Source organism: Leucopleurus acutus (assembly GCF_964270905.1).
Source record: "Leucopleurus acutus genome assembly, chromosome: 12".
Lineage (NCBI taxonomy): Eukaryota > Metazoa > Chordata > Mammalia > Artiodactyla > Delphinidae > Leucopleurus > Leucopleurus acutus.
Window position 1 is genome coordinate 68,141,806 of NC_139154.1, and position 21,043 is coordinate 68,162,848.

A 21,043-nucleotide genomic window follows, 5' to 3' on the forward strand; every position below is an offset into this window, starting at 1 on the left:
AAAGAGACCTAGAGCTAGGAACAAGTGTGTGTCCACTGTTTTAGTAAAGGACTGAACCCTGTGGCCTATGTTACCAAGAAGTTTCATTCACTGAGACTTCCAGCCACATTCAGGGTGGGGTGTCTGCCATTCTTCCATGTTGATTCCCTCCTTCCTGCCATGTACCACACTATGGCACATTTTAGTGAACACTCTATTTTCTTCTTTCTTTGTTGTCATGTATGCAGCCTTTAAAAAAAATAAACACACCAAACATGCATTTGTACAGGTATGTGATGCTTAGCTTGAAGTTTGGTCACTTCTTCCCCGTCTGTCTGCCCATGAGAAAAATGTCCCCTAGCACAGAGACAGGCAAGCCCTGGATGCTGGTATTACTCTGATAGCCCGTCGAGCAGTGTATGAACCCTGACTGCTGACACTAGCCTTCCAAAGAGACTCTCTGTATCTGCTGCTGCTTGGTTAGTTCAGAACATTGCTATGCCCACAGTGTGTGATTATCTCAGCAGTAGAGTGGATGGCTTGCCTCCTTGCCTGAATCCACACAGCCAGCAGAAAGGGCAGGGCAAGCCTGATCAGCTGCGTATGAGGACAGAACCGTGATTACTTAAGAATCACTAAGCACATGAAGAAGCAAGTTGTTTTGAAGCTTCTGTTTTCCCAAAATCACTGGAGCTGATCTCAACTAGCAGAGGATGGCAGGGTTCTGTGTTGATTTAAGGTGTTAAGGAGTGTAGTATTGTCATCAGAGATTTCCCTCAATCACTAAAAGGAGGGAAGATATCGAACCAAGGATGAATTCTCAGCACTCAACAAGTCAATCAGGAAACCCCATGGGGAAAAGGACTTTTTCTTTTCAAAGTAGATAATGACCTGCATTTCTCACTGTGAAAGAAAAGGAATGAACAGATTAAAAGGCAAAGGTTTCCGAAGAGTAACATAATCTTCACTATGGAAAAGAGAAGGGCGGGAGGGGGAGGAATTATAACACGTAGCTAGCTACATCCTGCAGTGTTTCAGTAGGAAACACAGCTCAAAGCTTGCCAGCATTCTTCCTAGCAGAGCTGGGCTTATTTTCTCGACCTCATTTCAGTCTTTGACCCATTCCTTGTATGAGTCAAAGGATCTAGTAGGATGAAAGGATCATTTAAGAAGTCTCTTGCTTTCTAGAATGAAAGTTGCCCAAGGAGAGGAATGATTCTGCCCTGTTCACCTCTCTGCACCCAGTGCCTGAAAAGGGTCTGGCGCATAATGGCCTCTTAATAAATATTTGTTGAATTAATGAATGAATGTGTTATTAGCTGCATCTACTTGCAATTCTGTTTCAACCATTTCTGCCTTAATAATGCATCAGTCAAGTCTTGAAGCAGGTCATGAAAAACAAATGGAAGCCCTAGCCCATTCTTCAGCCACTTAGGGTAGAGATTTGAGGTAGCCACCTCAAACGAGGTGAGGGACTGAGATAAAAAGGGCCAAAGGAAAATTGGTAACGGGAGAAAGGAGAGAAATATAAGGAGATGAAAAGGCAAAGAGAACGCATTTTCTTATTAGTCAGACTGCGGAAGTAAACCCTTAATAGATGAGCCAGCGTATGACCCACTGTATGCTCTCCCCACCCTTAAACATGTTCACTGGGCACTCTAACGGCGAGAGAGAGGGATCGGTGAACACACTGTCTGAGGTTACCCTTTACTTTAGCCCTGTACTCGCCATCACAGGTGACATTCTGACACTCTCACCTGGATGCAGACAACCTAAGCCCTGTTACTCTTTGTGGTTTTGGTTTATTAGATTCCAGTGAAACAATTTCTGCTTTAGCAGGGCTTGAGCCAAAGCAGGTTCCAGCAATGTCTGTGAAATGATGTGGACACGGCTTTCTATTACTGAAGACATCACAAGATATACAATTTTCTCTCTTTGCAGGCCTTTTCTAAGAGAGGATTATTCCCTTTTATCTGATTCTTTGCCCCATCCTTGTGCCAGATTTAATTTAATTATGGCATCCACGTTTTGTATCCCTGCCGAGAATCCCTAAGACCAGTGGCAAAATTTTTAATAAATCAAAGGGATCAAATCAAATAAATAAATGATTTGGGTGGCAAAGGGCAGAAAATTTCCAGATGAAACTCAGACAGGGTCTTGGCTTAGCTCAAATGGGAAACTGCATAATCAGCAGATTTCTGGAGCTTTCCAGGTTATGAGACAAGGTTTTTTACATTTCACTAATTATGGCTGGAGTTAGAGAAACATAAAATAAAGAAAAAGCAAAAAAAAAAAAAAAATAGGGATTGGAAAGTTGGCCACAGCTATCGCTCTCTCAAGCCTCATTTCTCAAGACAAAAGGCCAGAAAAAGTGCTCTTTGTGGTGAGTTTGTAAGACTAGGCAATTTACGAAGATCTGTCTCTGGTTATTTTTTTCTTTTTACCATAGTCATTCCTTCTGCCTGGGGGGGGGGGGGGGTGTTTTTTCCCCAGGGCGAAGGTCTTTGATGTCTTTTTATTTCTTCTAAATGCACTGCTGTGTTCTTCAACCATTTCTTAAGGCGTCCTCAATTTTTTCCCCAACACACACACACATACTGTTTAGGGACTACAAATGCCCATTCCAACATTTCCACTCTGTGAATTTAACTACCCAGTGTGCATTAGCTCTTACAAGTATGAAGCAACTGCAGCCACACAGTTCCATTTATTGCTTCTCAAGTATGGCCTGGTTTATAAAAGTTTCACCATCTGTTCTGTTTTAAGCCAAAGCTGAATTAAGAGGATACACTTTCGCTACTGCTTCTGTTACTATTGTGGTATTATTATATTTTAGGAATAGGGAGGAGGTGAGGAGGCAAAATAAATCTACATAAAGTCTCTAAGAGAATAGAAGATGAGAATTTTGGGGGGCAATTATTATTATTTTATTATTATTATTATTAATTTTGCAGTACGCAGGCCTCTCACCGCCTTGGCCTCTCCCGCTGCGGCGCACAGGCTCCGGATGCGCAGGCCCAGCGGCCATGGCTCACGGGCCCAGCCGCTCCGCGGCACGCGGGACCCTCCCGGACCGGGGCGCGAACTCGTGTCCCCTGCATCGGCAGGCAGACTCTCAACCACTGCGCCACCAGAAAAGCCCAGTGGTATTATTTTTGAACTTGATCATGAAGGCTACTTCTTTCCTTTTGTGAAGTCCCATCAAAAAGAAGTTGTAAAGGATTCATGAAAATACCAGTCAGTCGCATATTTGTTAAATATCTTCTGAGTTTCCACATTTAACTACGTTCTGTGGTGCTTAAAAGAGAGGTGTAAAACTTAATTGTTGCCCTCAAGAAACTCACGTTGTAGTGGGGGTGATGAGAAATATGTATATGGAATGAATTTTTTAAAAAGACTGTCCAAATTAGAAGCAAAGACATCCAGACACATTAACCACAACTCTGGCGATGGAGCAGGAAAAGTAAGGATTCTATACTGTCAACAAATTATTGCATATGACTAACATTATCAGGTGTATGCATTATACTTTTACTAATATTATTTTAAGCTATGGTTGGTCGTATACATAATATGCAACTGGAGTTCTCTGATTTTTATCAGGATAAGCCAAAGAGAACTCTGTTTATAGCTTAAGGACACATGGACAGATTATTCCATGGACAGATTATTCCAAGAGGTATCTTCTGTGATCCATCTTAACTGTTGGTGTCCATTAGAACCACCTAGCAAGTTTTATAAATTAATAAATGTATATAATAACAGTAAATTAACTAATTTACTAATCAGTAAATTAACTGATTAGAAAATCTCTGGGCTCTATTTAAGCCCCCAGGGTAAGGTCTGGTCATTATTGGGCTTTAAAGTTGACCAGGTGAACTTTATTTTTATTGAACTATAGCTGAAGTACAATGCTATGTTAGTTTCAGGTGTATAACATAATGATTTGACATTTGGTCATTATTGGTCTTTAAAGCTGACCAGGTGAACTTTATTTTTATTGAATGATAGCTGAAGTACAATGCTATGTTAGTTTCAGGTGTATAATGTAATGATTTGACATTGCATACATTATGAAAATGATCACCACAGTAAGTCTAGTAACCATCTGTCCCCAAAGTTATCAGAAGATTATTAACCATATTCTTTTTGCCATATATTAATTAATCCCTGTGACTTATTTATCATATCACTAGAGGTTTGTCTCTCTTAATCCCCTTCACTTATTTCTCCCATTCCCCCCATCGCACTCCCTTCTGGCAATTTCAGGTTTGTTTTTGGTATCTGTGAGTCTGTTTTCTTTATTTTGTTTTTTAGATGCTACATATAATTGAGACAATGTGGTATTTAACTTAGCATAGAACCCTCTAGATCTATGTATGTTGTCACAAATAGCAAGATTTTTTTTATGGCTGAGTAATATTCGTGTGTGTGTGTGTGTGTGTGTGTGTGTGTGTGTCACTTAGGTTACTTGAATTAGTGTTTTTGTTTTCTTCAGGTAAATACCAGAGATGAAATTGCTAGATCATCCAGCAACTCTATTTAAAAATTTTTTTAGCTCCCCTCTTTTTTTACTGCCATAAGCTTTATGAGGAAATGTCTTTTTTTTTTTTTGGCCACACCGTGTCCCCTGCAGTGGAAGCTCGCAGTCCTAACCAGTGAATTCCCATCTATTTTTAATTTTTTTAAGGAAACGCCAAACTATTTTCCATAGTGGCTGCATCAATTCACATTCCCACCAACAGTGCACAACGGTTTCCTTTTCTCCACATCCTCCCAGATATCTTTCAAACTACTGCCACTGTGCTGGGACTTGGAGAATGTGAAATGTTATGAATGCCCTTTGAAAGTGACGTCTTGGCCGCACCTACTGAAGCCCACGCACCTAGAGCCCGTGCTCTGCGACAAGAGAAGCCCGCGCACCACAACGACGAGTAGCCCCTACTCGCGGCACCTAGAGAAAGCCCGGGCGCAGCAACAAAGACCCAACACAGCCAAAAATAAATAAATAAATAAAATAAGGGCTTCCCTTGTGGCGCAGTGCTTAAGAATCCGCCTGCCAATGTAGGGGACAAGGGTTCAAGCCCTGGTCTGGGAAGAACCCACATGCCGCGGAGCAACTAAGCCCGTGCGCCACGACTGCTGAAGCCCACGCGCCCAGAGCCCGTGCTCCACGAGACAAGCCACCGCAATGAGAAGCCTGAGCACCACAACGAAGAATAGCCCCCGCTCGCCGCAGCTAGAGAAAGCCCGTGTGCTGCAACGAAGACCCAACGCAGCCAAAATAAATAAGAAAGAAATAAAGTGAAGTGTCTATTTTCTATAGCTTTCGGGCTCCCCTAAACATAAGCCTCGCTGGTTTTCAAAGCTTGACTTTCTAGGGCCTTGTCTTCCGGTGCAGGAGCTGACTGGGGATCCCGGCGTGAGGCTCGTCCGTCCGCTGGCTCCTCCGGAAGGGCCTCTGCGGTTGTGATGTCCCTCCCCGACTCCCTCCCGCTTCTGGGCCCCGACCTGGGGATGTGCGTCTGAGGAGACTGAGTCTCTGCCCCCTCTTACCTGTCTCCTGGTGATTTCTTTATATCTTTAGTGGTGTAAAATCTTTTCTGCTGGTCCTGAGGTTGTTCTCAGAGACAGTAGCTCTGCAAGTGGTTGTAATTTTGGCGTGCTCTTGGGAGGAGGTGAGCGCAGCGTCTTCCTCGCCCACCATCTTGATTCCTTCCCCCACCAGGTGATTTTAAAGAGCTATCAGGGTTGAGAATCCCGGTGTTAAGCAGCTAGATCCAGGCCTCACTATCTGAACTATTCCTTTCTCTCTTGAACCTGTAAATTAGTTTTTTCTCTTACAGGTTTGCTAAAACAAAATCAGTAATTCCGGGCACGTGTCAATCACCAGAGATTGTTTTACTTTAACATCTAACAAAATAAAATATTCCTCATCTTCCACTCTTGTTTTAATGACACCGTGTTCTCCTGGCATTCCTCATACCTGCATGGCAAGTTTCTCACCCATAACCTATAAATACTTGAGGTCTGTAGATCTTATTCCTATAAAGTACCTTTACTTTTCTTTGCATCTTGGGTAATGGTACCCACTTATATGGCTTGAGACACCCCAGGTGCAGCAATAGCTCTTAGATTTCAATTTCTAGCTCAGATAATCTTGAGTTCAAACATATTCATCCAATTGTCTGTTTATTACCTTTACGTAGATGGCTACAATTGTCCTCAGTTTAAATTATCACAAGTCTGCTTATTAGTAAATTTTAAAACTTAGGTGAAATGGACAAAGCTACTAATATCCTCATAACGTCTTTTTATCTCTGTAGTATTTATAATTCTGCCTCATTTAATAAAAATTCCTAATATTTTTAAAATTTTTCTTTTACCTTGACCATTCCGTAAGTTCTACTTGATGAATCCTTTCCAAAACCAACATTTGGCTTTATTGATACTATTATTTCTGTTTATTTTCAATGCAGCAGGCAATCCCATCCACATCCTCTAGAACCTTATTATTGTAATGCCGTTGCCAGTCTGAACTGTGTGATTCCAACCATATTTGGGGGAATCGTTTTTACAATTTGTGCCAAATTAGAACCAACTAAAATGGTCCTGGGCTATTTATTCATTGGTTAGTTTGAGCAAGAGTTTCTCCAACAGCTAATAATCACCAAGAGACCGAAAAGTCATATTAGTTATTGGTATTGCCCTCTTCACATTCGCTGGAATCACATGCACCCTTGAGGGGGTCTAGGGCAAGAATGTATTTTACTCTCTGTTCCTTACTGAATTTTTTCACCAATATTTTTGCATAGACTACCATTTCTCTTGTTATAAAAGTGTTTTAAAAGTCAGGGTAGGCGAATCATTCCACATTTTCATAATGACAAAATATCAAATTTGTGTGTGTTTGTGTGTGTTTATCCTTGGGTTTGTAATGCGGTCCTTGCCGACTACTACAAAGGCCATTGCTAGTCATTTGCACCATGTTAGTAATATGTGTAGGATGAGGACACTTCCTATGAACAGAATTTCAGCTATAGGTGCTATTTGTTTAAACATAACAAGAAATAAAAATGTAAATAATGTGAATGATTTAGTTTTGTTTGCTCAATAAGAATAAGCCTGGAATGGACATGAGATGGACATTAGAAATCTGATTGGCACTTAGTCTTAATTCTTACATACTTATTACATGTTCAGAGAAAAATAAAGATATGGGTTTTCATTACAACATGGTCCTTAAACACAGGCAACTTCTACGTTTGGCGCTCAAAGAAAAGGTGATTTCGCCCAGTACTGGATAAAAATCAGCTGTGTAGGACTTAATAATGAGTAACAATACTGTACTTCAGTATAGTAAAATCAGGGTCCAAGGAATAGGGTACCAGTGAGAACTGATGCCTGAGGTAGGTGGAGTGAATGATTTATAGATCCCATCTTCAAAAGTTTGTCCACATCAAGGCCAAATACAGTCCAGAGAACTTTAATGTGATCACAGAAATTATACTAGTTATTTTGACATTTTTAGAAAACAAGAAGTGATGCTAGAAGAATGGAGGAGTCAAGTTTTGCCCTAATTTTAAAAGGAATACTCAAAGGATGTTTTAAATTCTACAGTGATGAGTTTGAAATGAAAATCGGAACGATTGTAAAAAACAGATGTTTGTGGCTAATTTTTAAAAGAAGGTGTAATCATTAATAAACAGCATTAGGCATTAAACTAATTTCCTTTCTCAATAGATTGACCAACACATTAGGAGGAAATTATTCTGTATCCTGGTTGCAAGAAGACTTAGTTTCTCATGATCTTCCAATAGACAAGATACACTGAGTGAATCTCCATTTAAAGATGATTGGCAAGTTGATAGGTATTATCCTAACTAGTTGATATGTATTATGCCTTTCAACTTTGGCAATGTTAACATTTTGGACAAGATAATTGTTTGTCTGGGGGAGGCTTTCCTGCCCACTATAAGTTGTTTAGCAGCACCCCTAATCTCAACCTTGTACATACCTGTAGCATTTCCCACCATCATGTCAATCAACACTGTCCAGACGGTACCTCATCTTCCCCACACCCATGCCCCACCCAGTTAAGAAGCATTGTTTAGAAGGCGGTCTCTTGAGGCATGCCTAATATCTTTCCTAGTGAACATATTTTCCCTAACTATGTCTAAAATTTGCCAATGATTTCGTGTCAGAAGACCATATGAGAGATGCAAGGTAACAATTTATCTCAGCTGGCTAGTACTTACTACAATTGAACTGAATACAATCAATACAATACAATGAATTTCTCATGGATAGATACAGAGTCCTGCATTTAAATCAAATAACCAATTTCATAAGTACAAGTTAAAGGAAACTTGTCAGGGAAAGAAATCTGATGATGGTAGTTGATCGCAAATTCATTATAATTGATATAAGTATTACAAGATTTTTCTTTAAAAAATGAAACCTTAAGTGTTAGTATTATAGAGAATAAACTTCAAATCAAGGAAGGTGATAAAGCCATTATAATTTGGTCTTAAAAACACTATGATCATTTTTGTATCACATTTTGAGAAGAACAGAGGTTCAAAAGAAGGGTATTAAGATTATGAGAACTTTAGCATCCATATAACTTAAGTAATGACCAAGGGAAACCAGAAAGTTAAGACTGAAGAAGAGAAAACCCAGGCAAATATGGAAGGGGGATAACAATATTGGAATGGTTGTCATGTGGAATATGGGGTACATTCTGTTTTGCACAAAGAGAATTAGACAATGAGTAGAAGCTATAGGAGCCTAGAAATGAGAAGTCACAACTAGGTAAATTTAATCACAAATTTACTTAACCTGAATTACATTGCTTTTTATAGAGAAAACCATATTTATGAAATCAGCATGTTCATGTATGAGTTCGTGGTTTCACACATAGTAAGATGAACAGATGTAAACAAAAGTACATTTAGTGGCTGTATCTTTAAGTGTATCAATGTAGAGGTGCTTAATGAACACTAAAATCCAGAAAACAGAGTTGGTATTCTTCCTCTGCTTGTCTAAGGATGGGTTTTCCTTTCAAATGCAGTCTTCCTTATGGTGCCACTTTGTCCCCAAAGGGTGTTGCAATTACTTTTAAAAAAATCAATAAATCCACAGTTGTATTAAGAAATATTTTATTAACAAAACAGTAAATTCCACTTGCTTAGCATTTCCAATAATGGATAAGTTGGCCTTGCAACAGAAAAACAAAACAAAACAAAACCCTTAGGTACCCAATCACACAAAGCACTAGAAGGGTAGGGTCATGTGGCCTTTCTTTGATATCTTAGGGATTGACCACCTCACACATTATTGTAGTATTTTTTTTTTAAAGGCAACACATTACATGGATAAAAAAGAAGCATATTCAATCAGAAAAGTTACAGTCTAGAGATGTAATCAAATTTATGCCAGGTAGTGTTAAATCCTCTATTAACTGCCAACTATGCATGGAACCCTGATGCATTTGGTATGAAGATACTTGGGATTTTATTCATATCTTTTCTCTCCCTAGCTCGTGTTCCTCTCTTTTCTTTCCCCATTTACAAAGAAAGAAAGAAGAAAAAAAGAAAAAAATAAATGCTAGATTTTGTGTAGGCCAATAACATTAGAAATATTTTTACCGACAATATTGCACGAAAGTTTAAAATTTATGCTGGAAAGAAACACTGAAATCAATTCCAAACAACATGCTTCAGAGATATACTGCTTAAAAATACCATTATTTAAGTTATTTTCTATCACAGTTTAGAATCTTCCCAGATGGAAACTAGTTCAAGTTCAGTAGATCAAATGGAAAAGCAACCATTTTTTTTTTTAAACCTCAAGATGTAAATGAGTGGTTTTATATTTACCTTCTATTTCACTGGCTCTCCCTGAGTAAGACTGGATGAGAGGAAAACAACAACTACTTATGAATCCTTTAACCTGGCAAATTAAAAAAGAAGAAAATCTGAAACACAAGTAATGGATAATAAATTTTAGTTTTATACCTCTACTTTCTGGGTCATGAAAACCCTTTAAGACTTTTCATATATAGCAATTACTTGGCAACCATAGATGGTGGTGATTTGCTATAAATTATACATACATCTAAGGTGCTGTATGTCTGAAATCCAGGCCACGTCTTGGCTTTTTTCATCAACTGAAGTATCACAGAAGATGTTTTGCATTTTTTGCCTTTTCTGATTAAAGCTAATTGTAAAAGTATTCTTCTCTTCCATGAAATCTAATATCATTCTTTTAGGAGATGTTAAAGTAATGCGACCAATTTTTACTGAGGCATCACCTTCCAATCTAATATTGCATTTCCTTCTCATACTAATAATTTATTGCTATGAACATCATTGAAACAATATGCAAAAACAAGTGAATAATCTATACATTTCTACTACTTAATGTGTGTTAAACTAAAACTATATTTAATGATATATATGTAAAACCAGAAAAGTTAAATTATAGTCTATAATCAACAAATGATGATTTTCTTAAATGGGTAGTAGTACAGAATCAAAAATTACTGAAAATACTTTCTTAGTTGAGAAAGTGTTTACTTTCCAAAAATGTTTATCATGCACGTCAGGTTCAGAGACTATATATATATATATATATATATATATATATATATATATATATATATAATTTTATTGGACAAAAGGTTTTCATTTGCAGCAGCCAGGGTTAAGGTGTAGATCAACCAATTTTGCTTCCATACCTGCCCACCTAATGGTTCACATTCATGCAGCAATATACCATCGATAATCTATTTGATAAGGAAAGGTTCCATTTCATTAGGGACTAAAATCTGGAGGTTTCCTGGGAGCATGATCTCAATGAAGCAAATCACCCCATTTGTCATCAATATGTTGGCACAATGATCTTCCTTTCTGCTTTTCAACTTGTCAGTAAATATCTGCTATTACATGTACGTCTGGGTCTTCCATCCCATCTGACGGATTCCTCTGGATTTGTGTGTGCGTGTGTGTGCGTGTGTGTGCGTGTGTGTGCGTGTGTGTGCGTGCGCAGATTTGTGATCGTGAATGAGGAATGTATGTGGGAAATGTGAGTATTTGGGGGAGCAGAGAAGATTATATGTATATAGTTTACCTTCTAAATCACACCTTTCATACAAATACTAAAACTTAACTGCAACAGAATGAAGGCTGTACATGTAAGGAAAAAAAGTAGCTGAGTCTTTTTATATACATTCATACGTATCTTCCTTAGAATAAACACTACATTGTAAATTTTTTTTAAAAAAGTAAGTAATTGTGGCAATTTATAATGGTGGCAAAAAAAGAAAACCCTGAAATAATTGTTGATCTGATGTCATAAAACTCCCTATAGTTAGCAACACTTATAACATTGAATTTACCAAAAATGGCTGAAGAGCAGATATATTTTGCATTTTCTATACAACAGGCTATAAAACGTCACTTATCACAGTCCAGAAAGCACACAGAGATGGATTTTATATAAACACATGTAATAACATATTAAGCGTGCATGAAAATTTCCCAATGATTGCATCTATACCCTCTTGTTTTTTTCTTTCTGTTTTGAAATTTTAGTGTGAAAATGTGCCTTATCTTTCACATTGTTGAAAATAAGGCCTCCATACTTTGTTTTTTTGCCCTCACAACCAGAAGGGGGCTTTTTGAATGTGTTCCTACACAAGTCTTCAAAAAAGCCAGCACTTTGTTTCAAGTGCAAGTTCCAGCCACTGCTCCAGTTGTGCCAGGTGACGAACTCTGAAAAGGTTTGCAGGTCGAGTCACTCAAAATGACAGTCTTCTCTGGCAATCAGACTAATTGACTTCTCGGGAAAGTGCTAGCACTTTGGCTAAATCCGGGATCACAGGTAGCTTCTTTTTCTGTGTTGTGTTTTGTGTTGTTTTTGTGTTGTGCCTCCCGATGTTGTAATACTCCTTTGCTTTATGAATGCGTGCGATCACCACTGTCTTTTAGAAATGTTCCAGCAACATAAAGACAGGCAGAGTAAATTAAAACACTGTGGATGTTAGGGAATTTATTGACCTCTGCTTTTTTTTTTTTTCTTTTTTGGAGAAACAAGAGCATGAGATACTTGTTTTTATTTTTTAAAAACAGTCTTTCCTTCCTGATTGCATTCCCTGTCTTCTTTTTTATGTGCTTCATAAAAAGGAAAGTAAATAAGTTTATATTATGTCTCAGATAAAATGAAGACTATTTCTATACAAGGGTCCTTTTCAGATCTTGGGATCAGACGTAATACTCTTTATCCTTGTTTTTCTTGTTTTTGTTGGCGCTTTTCGCACTGCTGGGTTGTTTCTCCTTTACTACAGCCCCATTGGACTGTGCTGAGTTACTGATGTAGTTTCGACTCTCATCCACGTGGTATGAGCCTTCATCCCGGTTTCTGTATTTGTACATGGCGTAGAGGAGGATGAGGATGCACAGGGCAGCAGCGGCTACGATCCCCACAACCATGCCCGTGGTGCTGCTGGACTCCCGAATCACTTCTGCTGAGCCTGGGTATGGCTCTCTCCCGCCTGCCCGGGTTGGGTTGGCTGTAGGAAAGAGGGTGGGAAAAAAAACACCAAGTGATTATGGAGTTTCCTGAATGCCAGAGAGCTACATTTACCGTCTATTTCCAGGCCTAATGGAATAGCATCGACTGCTCTAGAAAAAGGATACTGTTGCTAAATGTAGCAATTCCTATTCCTCTTGGTCACTAAAAACGAGGGACTGTGAATCAAAGCACTGCGACAGAGATCTGCTGCCATCTTTTCTTTTTCACAGATCGATTTTGTTAACAGGTTCTTGTAAGTGTAGCTCCAAATAAGCTCCATGTAGTTCTAAAGGGCCATGTTGATGTGTTAGGTGAAAAACAATAAACCCAACATGGAGAACAAAATCATAACATCATAATGACTCTACCCTATAATATTAGAGTTTATCATTTTAAGAATCGAATTGATATTGATACAAAATGCTTACGGTTCAGTCTAGACTGAAACAAGATAGCTAAATTTAGGATTACTTCAGAAATTGTAGTGCCTCCTATTGCAATGAATACAGTGTTGAACAAAAAGATAACCCAGGCACTTTTAATAGTCTAATTGCCTACTTTTAAAAGTGTTATTTTAGTCACAATTTTACAAACGAAAATGACTAATTTTCTTTTCGGTTGGAGGTTTATTTGTTCGTATCAGTATGTGTGTATGTTATTCATTCACTGGCAGTGGTTGAGTGATCACCGAAACTAAATCTGAGAGGAGAAAGTAAGAAAATATTTTAAGATGCTTTAAAGACCATCTAGACTGGTTTTGAGTCAAAATTCAGTACCTAGTAGATGATCATAAATAAAGGACTGGCTGCCCCACTTTTATTTAACTGACAAACCCTCATTCAATCTTTCCAAAGTATAAAGTTCTTCCTTGGGTACAAGAAATGGATCACAGGGGGCATTACTATCTTCTCCAAGGCCTAGTCGGGCACTGAAACTGACCACAGATGGGGAGAAAAGTCCTGGGATTTAGTTTATAGATAGCAGGAGGGGGGAGCGGCTCTCTTCCTCTGCGTAATAAATTTATTATTATTTAAAAGAATTTAAAAGAAAAGGAGCTGTAGAGAGATAAAATTCTATCCCATCTCTGATCACAGGTCATTTTTCTCTAAGGATTGATTGTGTTTTCTCCCTTTGTCTGAATCTCCATCCTCTCCCTTGTCTTACAGAAAAAAAGATAACTTTTCAGATGTAATAATTAAAAATGCTATAACTTTCAAAATGTTATTCTTTGTAAATTATGCATAATGAACTTAAATAATCTCAAGATTGCATAAATAGTGTGTATATGTGGAAGGTGTGTGTGTGTGTATATACACACACCAGAAACTGAACAGTTCAAAAAAGCTAAAATGATACTTTTATTTCACTATCACTAGTAATTTTATATATATATATATATATATATATGTTCCCCCCCTCCCCGATAGGGAGGGGGATTTCTTTCTTATACCCACTAACCCTTAAACTCTTCAACGGTGCTCCGGGTGGCTAAGCAAGAGGCCTTTTTCCTTTTTGGTCATGCTATGCGGCATGTGGGATCTTAGTTCCCTGAGCAGGGGTTGAACACGTGCCCCCTGCATTGGGAGTGCACAGTCTTAACCACTGGACCACCAGGGAAGTCCCTTTTTTTTTATATTTCTACAAAAGTTCCTATTAGTTACTGGGAATCATTTTCCTACCATATAGCACTATGCTGCTTTGTAATTCGATTTTCAAACATCACCAAGATTTCATCTGCCTAAATGTGGGTTTCTTGCCGTCACTTTCATTCCCCAAATAAAGCCTTACAAATATAGTCACTTACAAAGGAATAGCTCTCAGTCTCAAAGCAGCCATTTGTTCTGGAGCTACAAAATGTAGCAGGTAAAACCCTTGTATGCTGAATGTATCCCTGCTTGTTTTACTAAAGCTCATGTAACGTTGTTGAATAAAAAAGCCTCGGAGTTGCTTCTGTGGCTGAGGCGGAAGGAGACAAAGACTATAATCCACAGCATTTGAGTACAGGAAATTAATTTCCTCTCAAGAAGAACAGAGCCTGCTGCAGGAACTCTGTCACTATGTGACAGACCAAAAGCAGCACTTTCTCTCTCAAATGCAGTCACCTTTGCCGACCATGGTCTCTCAAGAGCTGGAAAAGGGGTTTTATTTAAATATTACCTAAATCATTTCCCCACACCCGATGGAATGCTTTCATTTTAAACACATTTTCACAATCACCTCACTCTGTCTGTCAGAAAAGAACAGGGAGAATGGAGAAAAAATCCTAATCGTATAGCTCACGATAGTCAGACTTGAGAGTTTTAATGCAATGCAGGGCTTACATTTTCTAAACTAAGAATATATATGGCCTCTTTTTTCCATTTAGGAATTGGTATTGTAAATGGACCATCTTGCCAAAGAATTTTAATTTTATTTTTATCAGCTCAGATAGTTGTGATATGTTTTCACAACTGTAGAAGGAGTGCACCAAAGCCAAACTGGCGGTAAAACCAGAATGAGATTACAAAGACCAAAGCAAAGCCTCAAACGCTTCCATTTTGCCATAGAGCCATTTGAGAAATGCCTCCTGTTTAAGGAAAATACTTGTCTTTTTTGCGACTCCAGCCAAAAGGTTGCTTCGCATGCAGGCCTGAAACAGCTCTGTAACCCATGTATAAACAAAGATTCTAAATATCATAAAACTAGCCTACCAAAAAAACCCTCCACAAACCCAATGGTGAAACATTTTATCCCTTTTTTCCCCTAATTCACATTAAAAATTAATAACCACCACAGATATTATTTTAGGTCTGTTTGGAATATGCAGTTGCTTCCATATCTAACTGATTATTTAACAATTTTTTTTTCTCTTTATGCTTCCAATCTGAAAGCTAAGTGATAATTTTCTTAACTTCTGTGCTAAGATCAGAAGTATTTATACACTTGAGGGTTAATGGGACATCTCTCCCAGATGTGCAATAAAAGGCTAGAGAAATGTAATTATTTTCATGAATTATAAATGTGGTTCCCATATTGATTGTCATTAATGGTTTATTTTGATGATCACTGAAAAATCTCTGAGGAATTTCATATTAATTTAAATGTAGAGAATAGCATAAATGGCTAAAAAGGCTAAATGCCTTCTTATATAATTTGGTTAATATTTTTTATTAAAAAATACAGTCATCTCTTCACCATTCATGACAATATGAAGAAAGGAATTTAATCAGAAACCTCCATAAGCAATTCTTATAACTCATGGATTTGAGTATTTTGCATTCTCTTTACACTTCCTAGTAAACTAAATCAAGACCTTCTAAATAATGTTTAAAAATCTACAAGTGTTTTTTTCTCAGCAGTGCTAAAAAACAAATTCACTAAATGTTACTTTCACTCTGTCTCCATTTCTTTGTTGTAGCAGTGATGAGTACACTTAAAAAAACAGGTAAAAGAGAATATAAGAGAGGTGCTGAAAGAATGGAACAGGTATAAATTAGCAGTAAGTCTCGGAATAGTCAAAAGTTAAGTGATTTGTAAGTAAAACTAAGCTAATGTAGCCTATTCATCACATGGGGCTCGGAGGTACAAGGAGCCCAGATGAATGGAAAACTTCAATAGGACCGACTGATGATGGGCAAAGAATAAGCCAAGGCATTTACATGTTATCGGTGTAACTGGAAATGGGCAAGTATTCAGCTCCACCCATACTTTCACTTCAGGCTAGCTGGCTAGCAAAAAGAAAAGAAAAAAAGCAGAGTAGATGAAATATCCTAAGGGTTTAGGCCTATATACCCTATTTTAATGATTCATAAAATAAAAAATATCATCATGGATTACACATAGTTTATGTGAACACTGTAATAATAGATTATTTTACTTAATCAAAAATTTCCCATGTAATTCTATCTTCATTTTACTGAAGGATGCCAGTCATCACATACCCCTCAGAGAGAAAGAATGGTAGTGGTAGGTCTACTACATGTGGGGAAAGTGCACGTGCACACCTTAATGGCAATATGAAGGCCTTCGATTTTTGCCTAAACTACTCGAAAGCTACTGATAATAGTGGTGAGGACAAAAGGCTGTCACAAGGGTTATAACCTCTTTCATATAAGGCACTTCTCAGCCAAATGGCTATGGAAATATTTCTGGGACTTGTGTACAGATAGTGTTATCTTAAGGACAGATAAAAATTTCTTTTAATTCTCTCTCTCTATCTCAAATATCTGGCAAGATCTGATGGTCTCTAATTTTCCATATGACCTGCTTTGGCCCAGATTTATCAAGAATATTATAAGCTAGCTCTAAGAATTTTCTTGTTTGTCACTGTCAAATTATTTCTCTGATTACTTAGAAAGGAAGAGTCTCTCAGGTACTAGGACAGTTATTAACATATTTCCACATGATACCCTAAACCAGTTTACTCATATCAGGTAGTAATTCATTGTAAAGAATGCCCAGTAAGGGTAAAAGACATATTCCAGGGCCTTGTCACATAAAAAGAATAATAAACCCATTTGTTGCTCTGCACAAAAAAGTTAAAAAGTGAAATATTTAAAATTTTAACTTATCCTTAAACTTGCTGAATAGTTATTTTAAAACTACCACCACAGAAAAAGAAATCGTCCTGATGTACGTTCCTTCTTTATTTTTGATAGTCCTTGGCACTGTATCTGTGAAAGAACATGATTTCCCCAAATAGGAACTAATATAGATCCAGTTAAGAAATACCATAGAACAAACATGTTTAAGAGACACAACTGGCTATACAACAGAGTGGAGAGGACCACGTGCCAAGTCTTACTTCTTACCAGCTCCTTTCGCCCTTGCTCACCCACTCCATGCTCCTGCCTATTCTTTCTCCTACTTCTTCCCCCTCCCTACCTCTTCTCTGCATCCCTCCCCCAGCTCTTGGTATCCCTCTAGGTGGCCCTCGGAGAGCACAGTTGGTGTGTCCCTCCCCGCTCAGTAAAGGAAGGCCAGGCCAGCGGGGGTCAGGACTCTGCCTCTTCAGAGTTGGTACATTACTCAGCCGGGTGTTCAATGAGGCACAAAACTTATTGCCAAGTTCCTGATTTCACATCACACTTTAAAACTGTCCCTATGGCGGGCTTCCCTGTGGCGCAGTGGTTGAGAGTCCGCCTGCCGATGCAGGGGACGCGGGTTCGTGCCCCGGTCTGGGAAGATCCCACATGCCGCGGAGCGGCTGGTCCCGTGAGCCATGGCCGCTGAGCCTGCGCGTCCGGAGCCTGTGCTCCGCAACGGGAGAGGCCACAACAGTGAGAGGCCCGCGTACCCCCCCCCCCCCAAAAAAAAAACAGGTCTCAATGTGATTATTTCATTAGAACACAGCCTTGGTGCTTTATATTGGTTTGCTTTATTTTAAAATTTAACTTTCTAAATTTGTTTAAGAATAAAATTCTATGCTTTATCAAATGTTTTATTACCAATTTCAGAAAACTTTGATTATGAAGCAGGGAAGAAGAGCACATTAGGCCGTTCAGCTTTGCACTGGAGCCTCTAGTTACCAGTCTGCCACTGTTTGATTGTGTCTGGTCATAACCACAGTCTGTGCACACGGGAGAATAAAGCCCTCATTGACTCAGCAAGATGATTCACAACTGAAGTTCTAAAATAACTCTGCATTTTTGAAAGGTAAATTTTTGAATATTAATGAATTTTTCCAAAGAGGTTTCACTGTGCAATGGAAAGCATTTGACATCCTTTAGTTATTCTTTCTTTCCATTCTGAGATTAGAAACATAGTAATCAAATATTGTTATTAAAAAGCAAAGCTGCTCTTGATTTATGTTTTTACATAATGTTTTACACGTGAAACGATGCTTAAAATCCTAATTCCTGTTACATAAAATGAGGGTTCGGTGAGCGGTGGGACCTTGTATTTCCGATGACGAGTTTACCAAGGCAATAACCATGTCATCAGATGTTCTTTTTATCGCTCAAATTGTCACTTTTATGAAACTATTTTGTATACTTGGATGAGCTATTCTTTCACTGTAATCTTATTATATTGATGTTGTTTCCAAACTTAGCTTTGCAGGGTGAGAATGTTGTTTCCAGGACATTTGTATTGCTGGTTTTATTTCTTCAATATAGACTGTTAGTGTATAGGTACATCATCAGCCATGACCCTGTCACATCAAGGATGATGCAAGAGTTTCACTATATACTGATAACAAGGAAAATTCAGCCTTTAAGCTTTAAGAAAAAAAAGAAGTGTAAGAGATTACCAATATTAAGAAATAATAAAGAATAAAATATACCAATGATAAAAAAAATGGAACTTGAGCTATATATTTCAGACCAGGAGGGCTAGATAAAGGGTCATAAAACATTATGCTCAACATATGTCATTCTACTATCCTAAAATTATTAGACCACCTGCCTTCCAATAATCCTTTTAAAAAACTATTGGAAAGATGCATTTACTGAATTTTTTTTCTCACTTAAAAGTCTTTGACCAGTCTTTCTGGTTTTATCATAGATTAAAAGTAATCAATTTAAAATTTGTCTCCACCCCAATGAAGAAAAAGAATTGCCTAAAATGATCGCATTAGACCATAGTTCTGCACTGTGTCTTAATAGATGTGGAAGTTATTATAATTCTAAGCTAGCCTTAAAAATGGTTTCAGATTTATAAGAGAAGATTTGACTTTTCCAGTACCCAATTTTACTAATACTGTGAAAAGAAAATTGGAATTGTAGGCTCTGTGGTATTTGTGAATTGAGATTAGCACAATTATTTTCCCCATCACCAAAAAAGAAAATGATTATTATTTTCATTTCTGTGTTTCAATACAACATAGGCCAAAAGAAACAATTATGATGTAATCACTCATAAGAATGCACGTTTAAGTACCACAGTTGCAGGAAAGCAGGTAGGCAGTGATTTATATGATATGCATTCATTTCAACTCACAATGTGGTTTTCTGAGAGGTGATGAATGACTGAATGCCGAATGTTTCAAATCCTGCCCTGCTCACCAGCTCCACCCATGCCCCGCACATTTTGATGTTTGCTACTGCAGGTCAAACAAATGGCTTGAAGGAGGTCATGCCTGATACATCTCAACCCCTACCCAATCAACTGGAGATTCAGAAAGGAGATTCAGATAGAACTTGGAAATCAATAAGCCTTTACTACCTGCCTGGCTGCCAGGACTAACATTTTCCTCTGCTACTTTCAAAGCCACCAAGTCACGTGTATGAAGGGAAATGCAGGGGCCACCGCTGTGGGATTGAGAGGATCATTTTCTTCACCAGATATCTAGGCGTTGCATGAGGAGGGGTGCAAAACACAGAAAAATTCATAGTGTGCCTGGAGGACAGGGAGTACCAACTAGGACAGCTGCTACCTCAGATGGTACCACACGGAACAGAAAAGGCAATGGACAATCACATCACGCGTGACACTGATGACACTGAAAATAAACAGACAGAAGAACACATTCTCCCTCATCTCTGAGGGAAGCCATAAGATCATGGCTCTGTGTCCACAGCTTAGTCATCTACAAGCTTCATAGACTTTTTACATGGTCATTGTGCCCATAAGGTCTTACTAGAATCCGTGAAATTGTCATGGTGTTTACTAAAGTACCAATGTGACTACTGTTCTCACAGCTCTTCACGGTCTGGCCGCAGTTACCTACTCAAGTTTGTCTTCCATTTCTCTCAAAGAAAGTGACAGTCATAATTTTATTGCCATCTCCCAGTTCCCATACACCAATAAAAGTTCTATCTTCATGCCTGACTCATATGCCCTTTTTTTTCTAGCCTGCCTGAATATTACTTATTTCTCAAGACTTAGCTTAAATGCTCCATCTTTTGTGATGTTTTCGCTCAGAATATTCACTCCTGCTGTCAATCAATTATATGGTGAGCTATAGTTATGTTCCAGGGACTATACTAGGTCCCGGGGGTAGAGGAGCTAACCAAACACACTTGACGTCTGCCCTCATGGACCCTGAAATATAATGAGGGAAAGACACATACAACAAAAATCACACAGTTAGGCTTAAAGCAATAACCAGAACATGTGTAATGAAGGAAAATGTAAGTACCATGCAGGAGTAGAACAGAGGTTTCTGATTTACACTGGGAGTCAGATAGACCTTTCTGAGATTGTAACATTTATGCTGAGATGTGGAAAATCAGTGGAGAGTAGGCCAGTGAAAAGTGGGCAGAAGAATCTTCTTATCAGTAGGAACCGCATGTGGAATGACCTCGAGGAAGAAAGGAGTTTGCTTTTCAGGAACTAAACGAATGCCAGAGTGGTGGCAGCATATTGAGTTTTGGGGGAAAGTGAGAAGAAATTTGAAGGTGGACCTGAAACTTACATAGATCATAGACCATGGAATGAAGCCATATATCAAAAGATAATCACATTTGACTCCATAAATAATAACAATTTTACGTGGAAAAAGGTGTCATTAACAGAGTGAAAATGCAGAAGAGAAAGGAGAGGAGAAATATCTGTAGTACATACGACA

General features: G+C 38.3%; 1 protein-coding gene across 39 annotated transcripts in view; it reads right to left on the minus strand.

Moving 5' to 3' along the window:
• Nucleotides 1-11,831: 11,831 nt before the first annotated feature.
• NRXN1 (neurexin 1) overlaps nucleotides 11,832-21,043 on the minus strand; it is a gene marked incomplete at its 5' end in the record, with an annotated part of 1,133,428 nt that continues 1,124,216 nt past the window's right edge. For all 39 annotated transcript variants that reach the window (XM_082852240.1, XM_082852238.1, XM_082852224.1 and 36 more), the window contains one exon: nucleotides 11,832-12,553. In XM_082852240.1, the coding sequence (XP_082708366.1) occupies nucleotides 12,246-12,553 (308 nt within the window). In that variant the 3' untranslated portion in view covers nucleotides 11,832-12,245. The remainder of the gene's footprint in view (nucleotides 12,554-21,043) is intronic.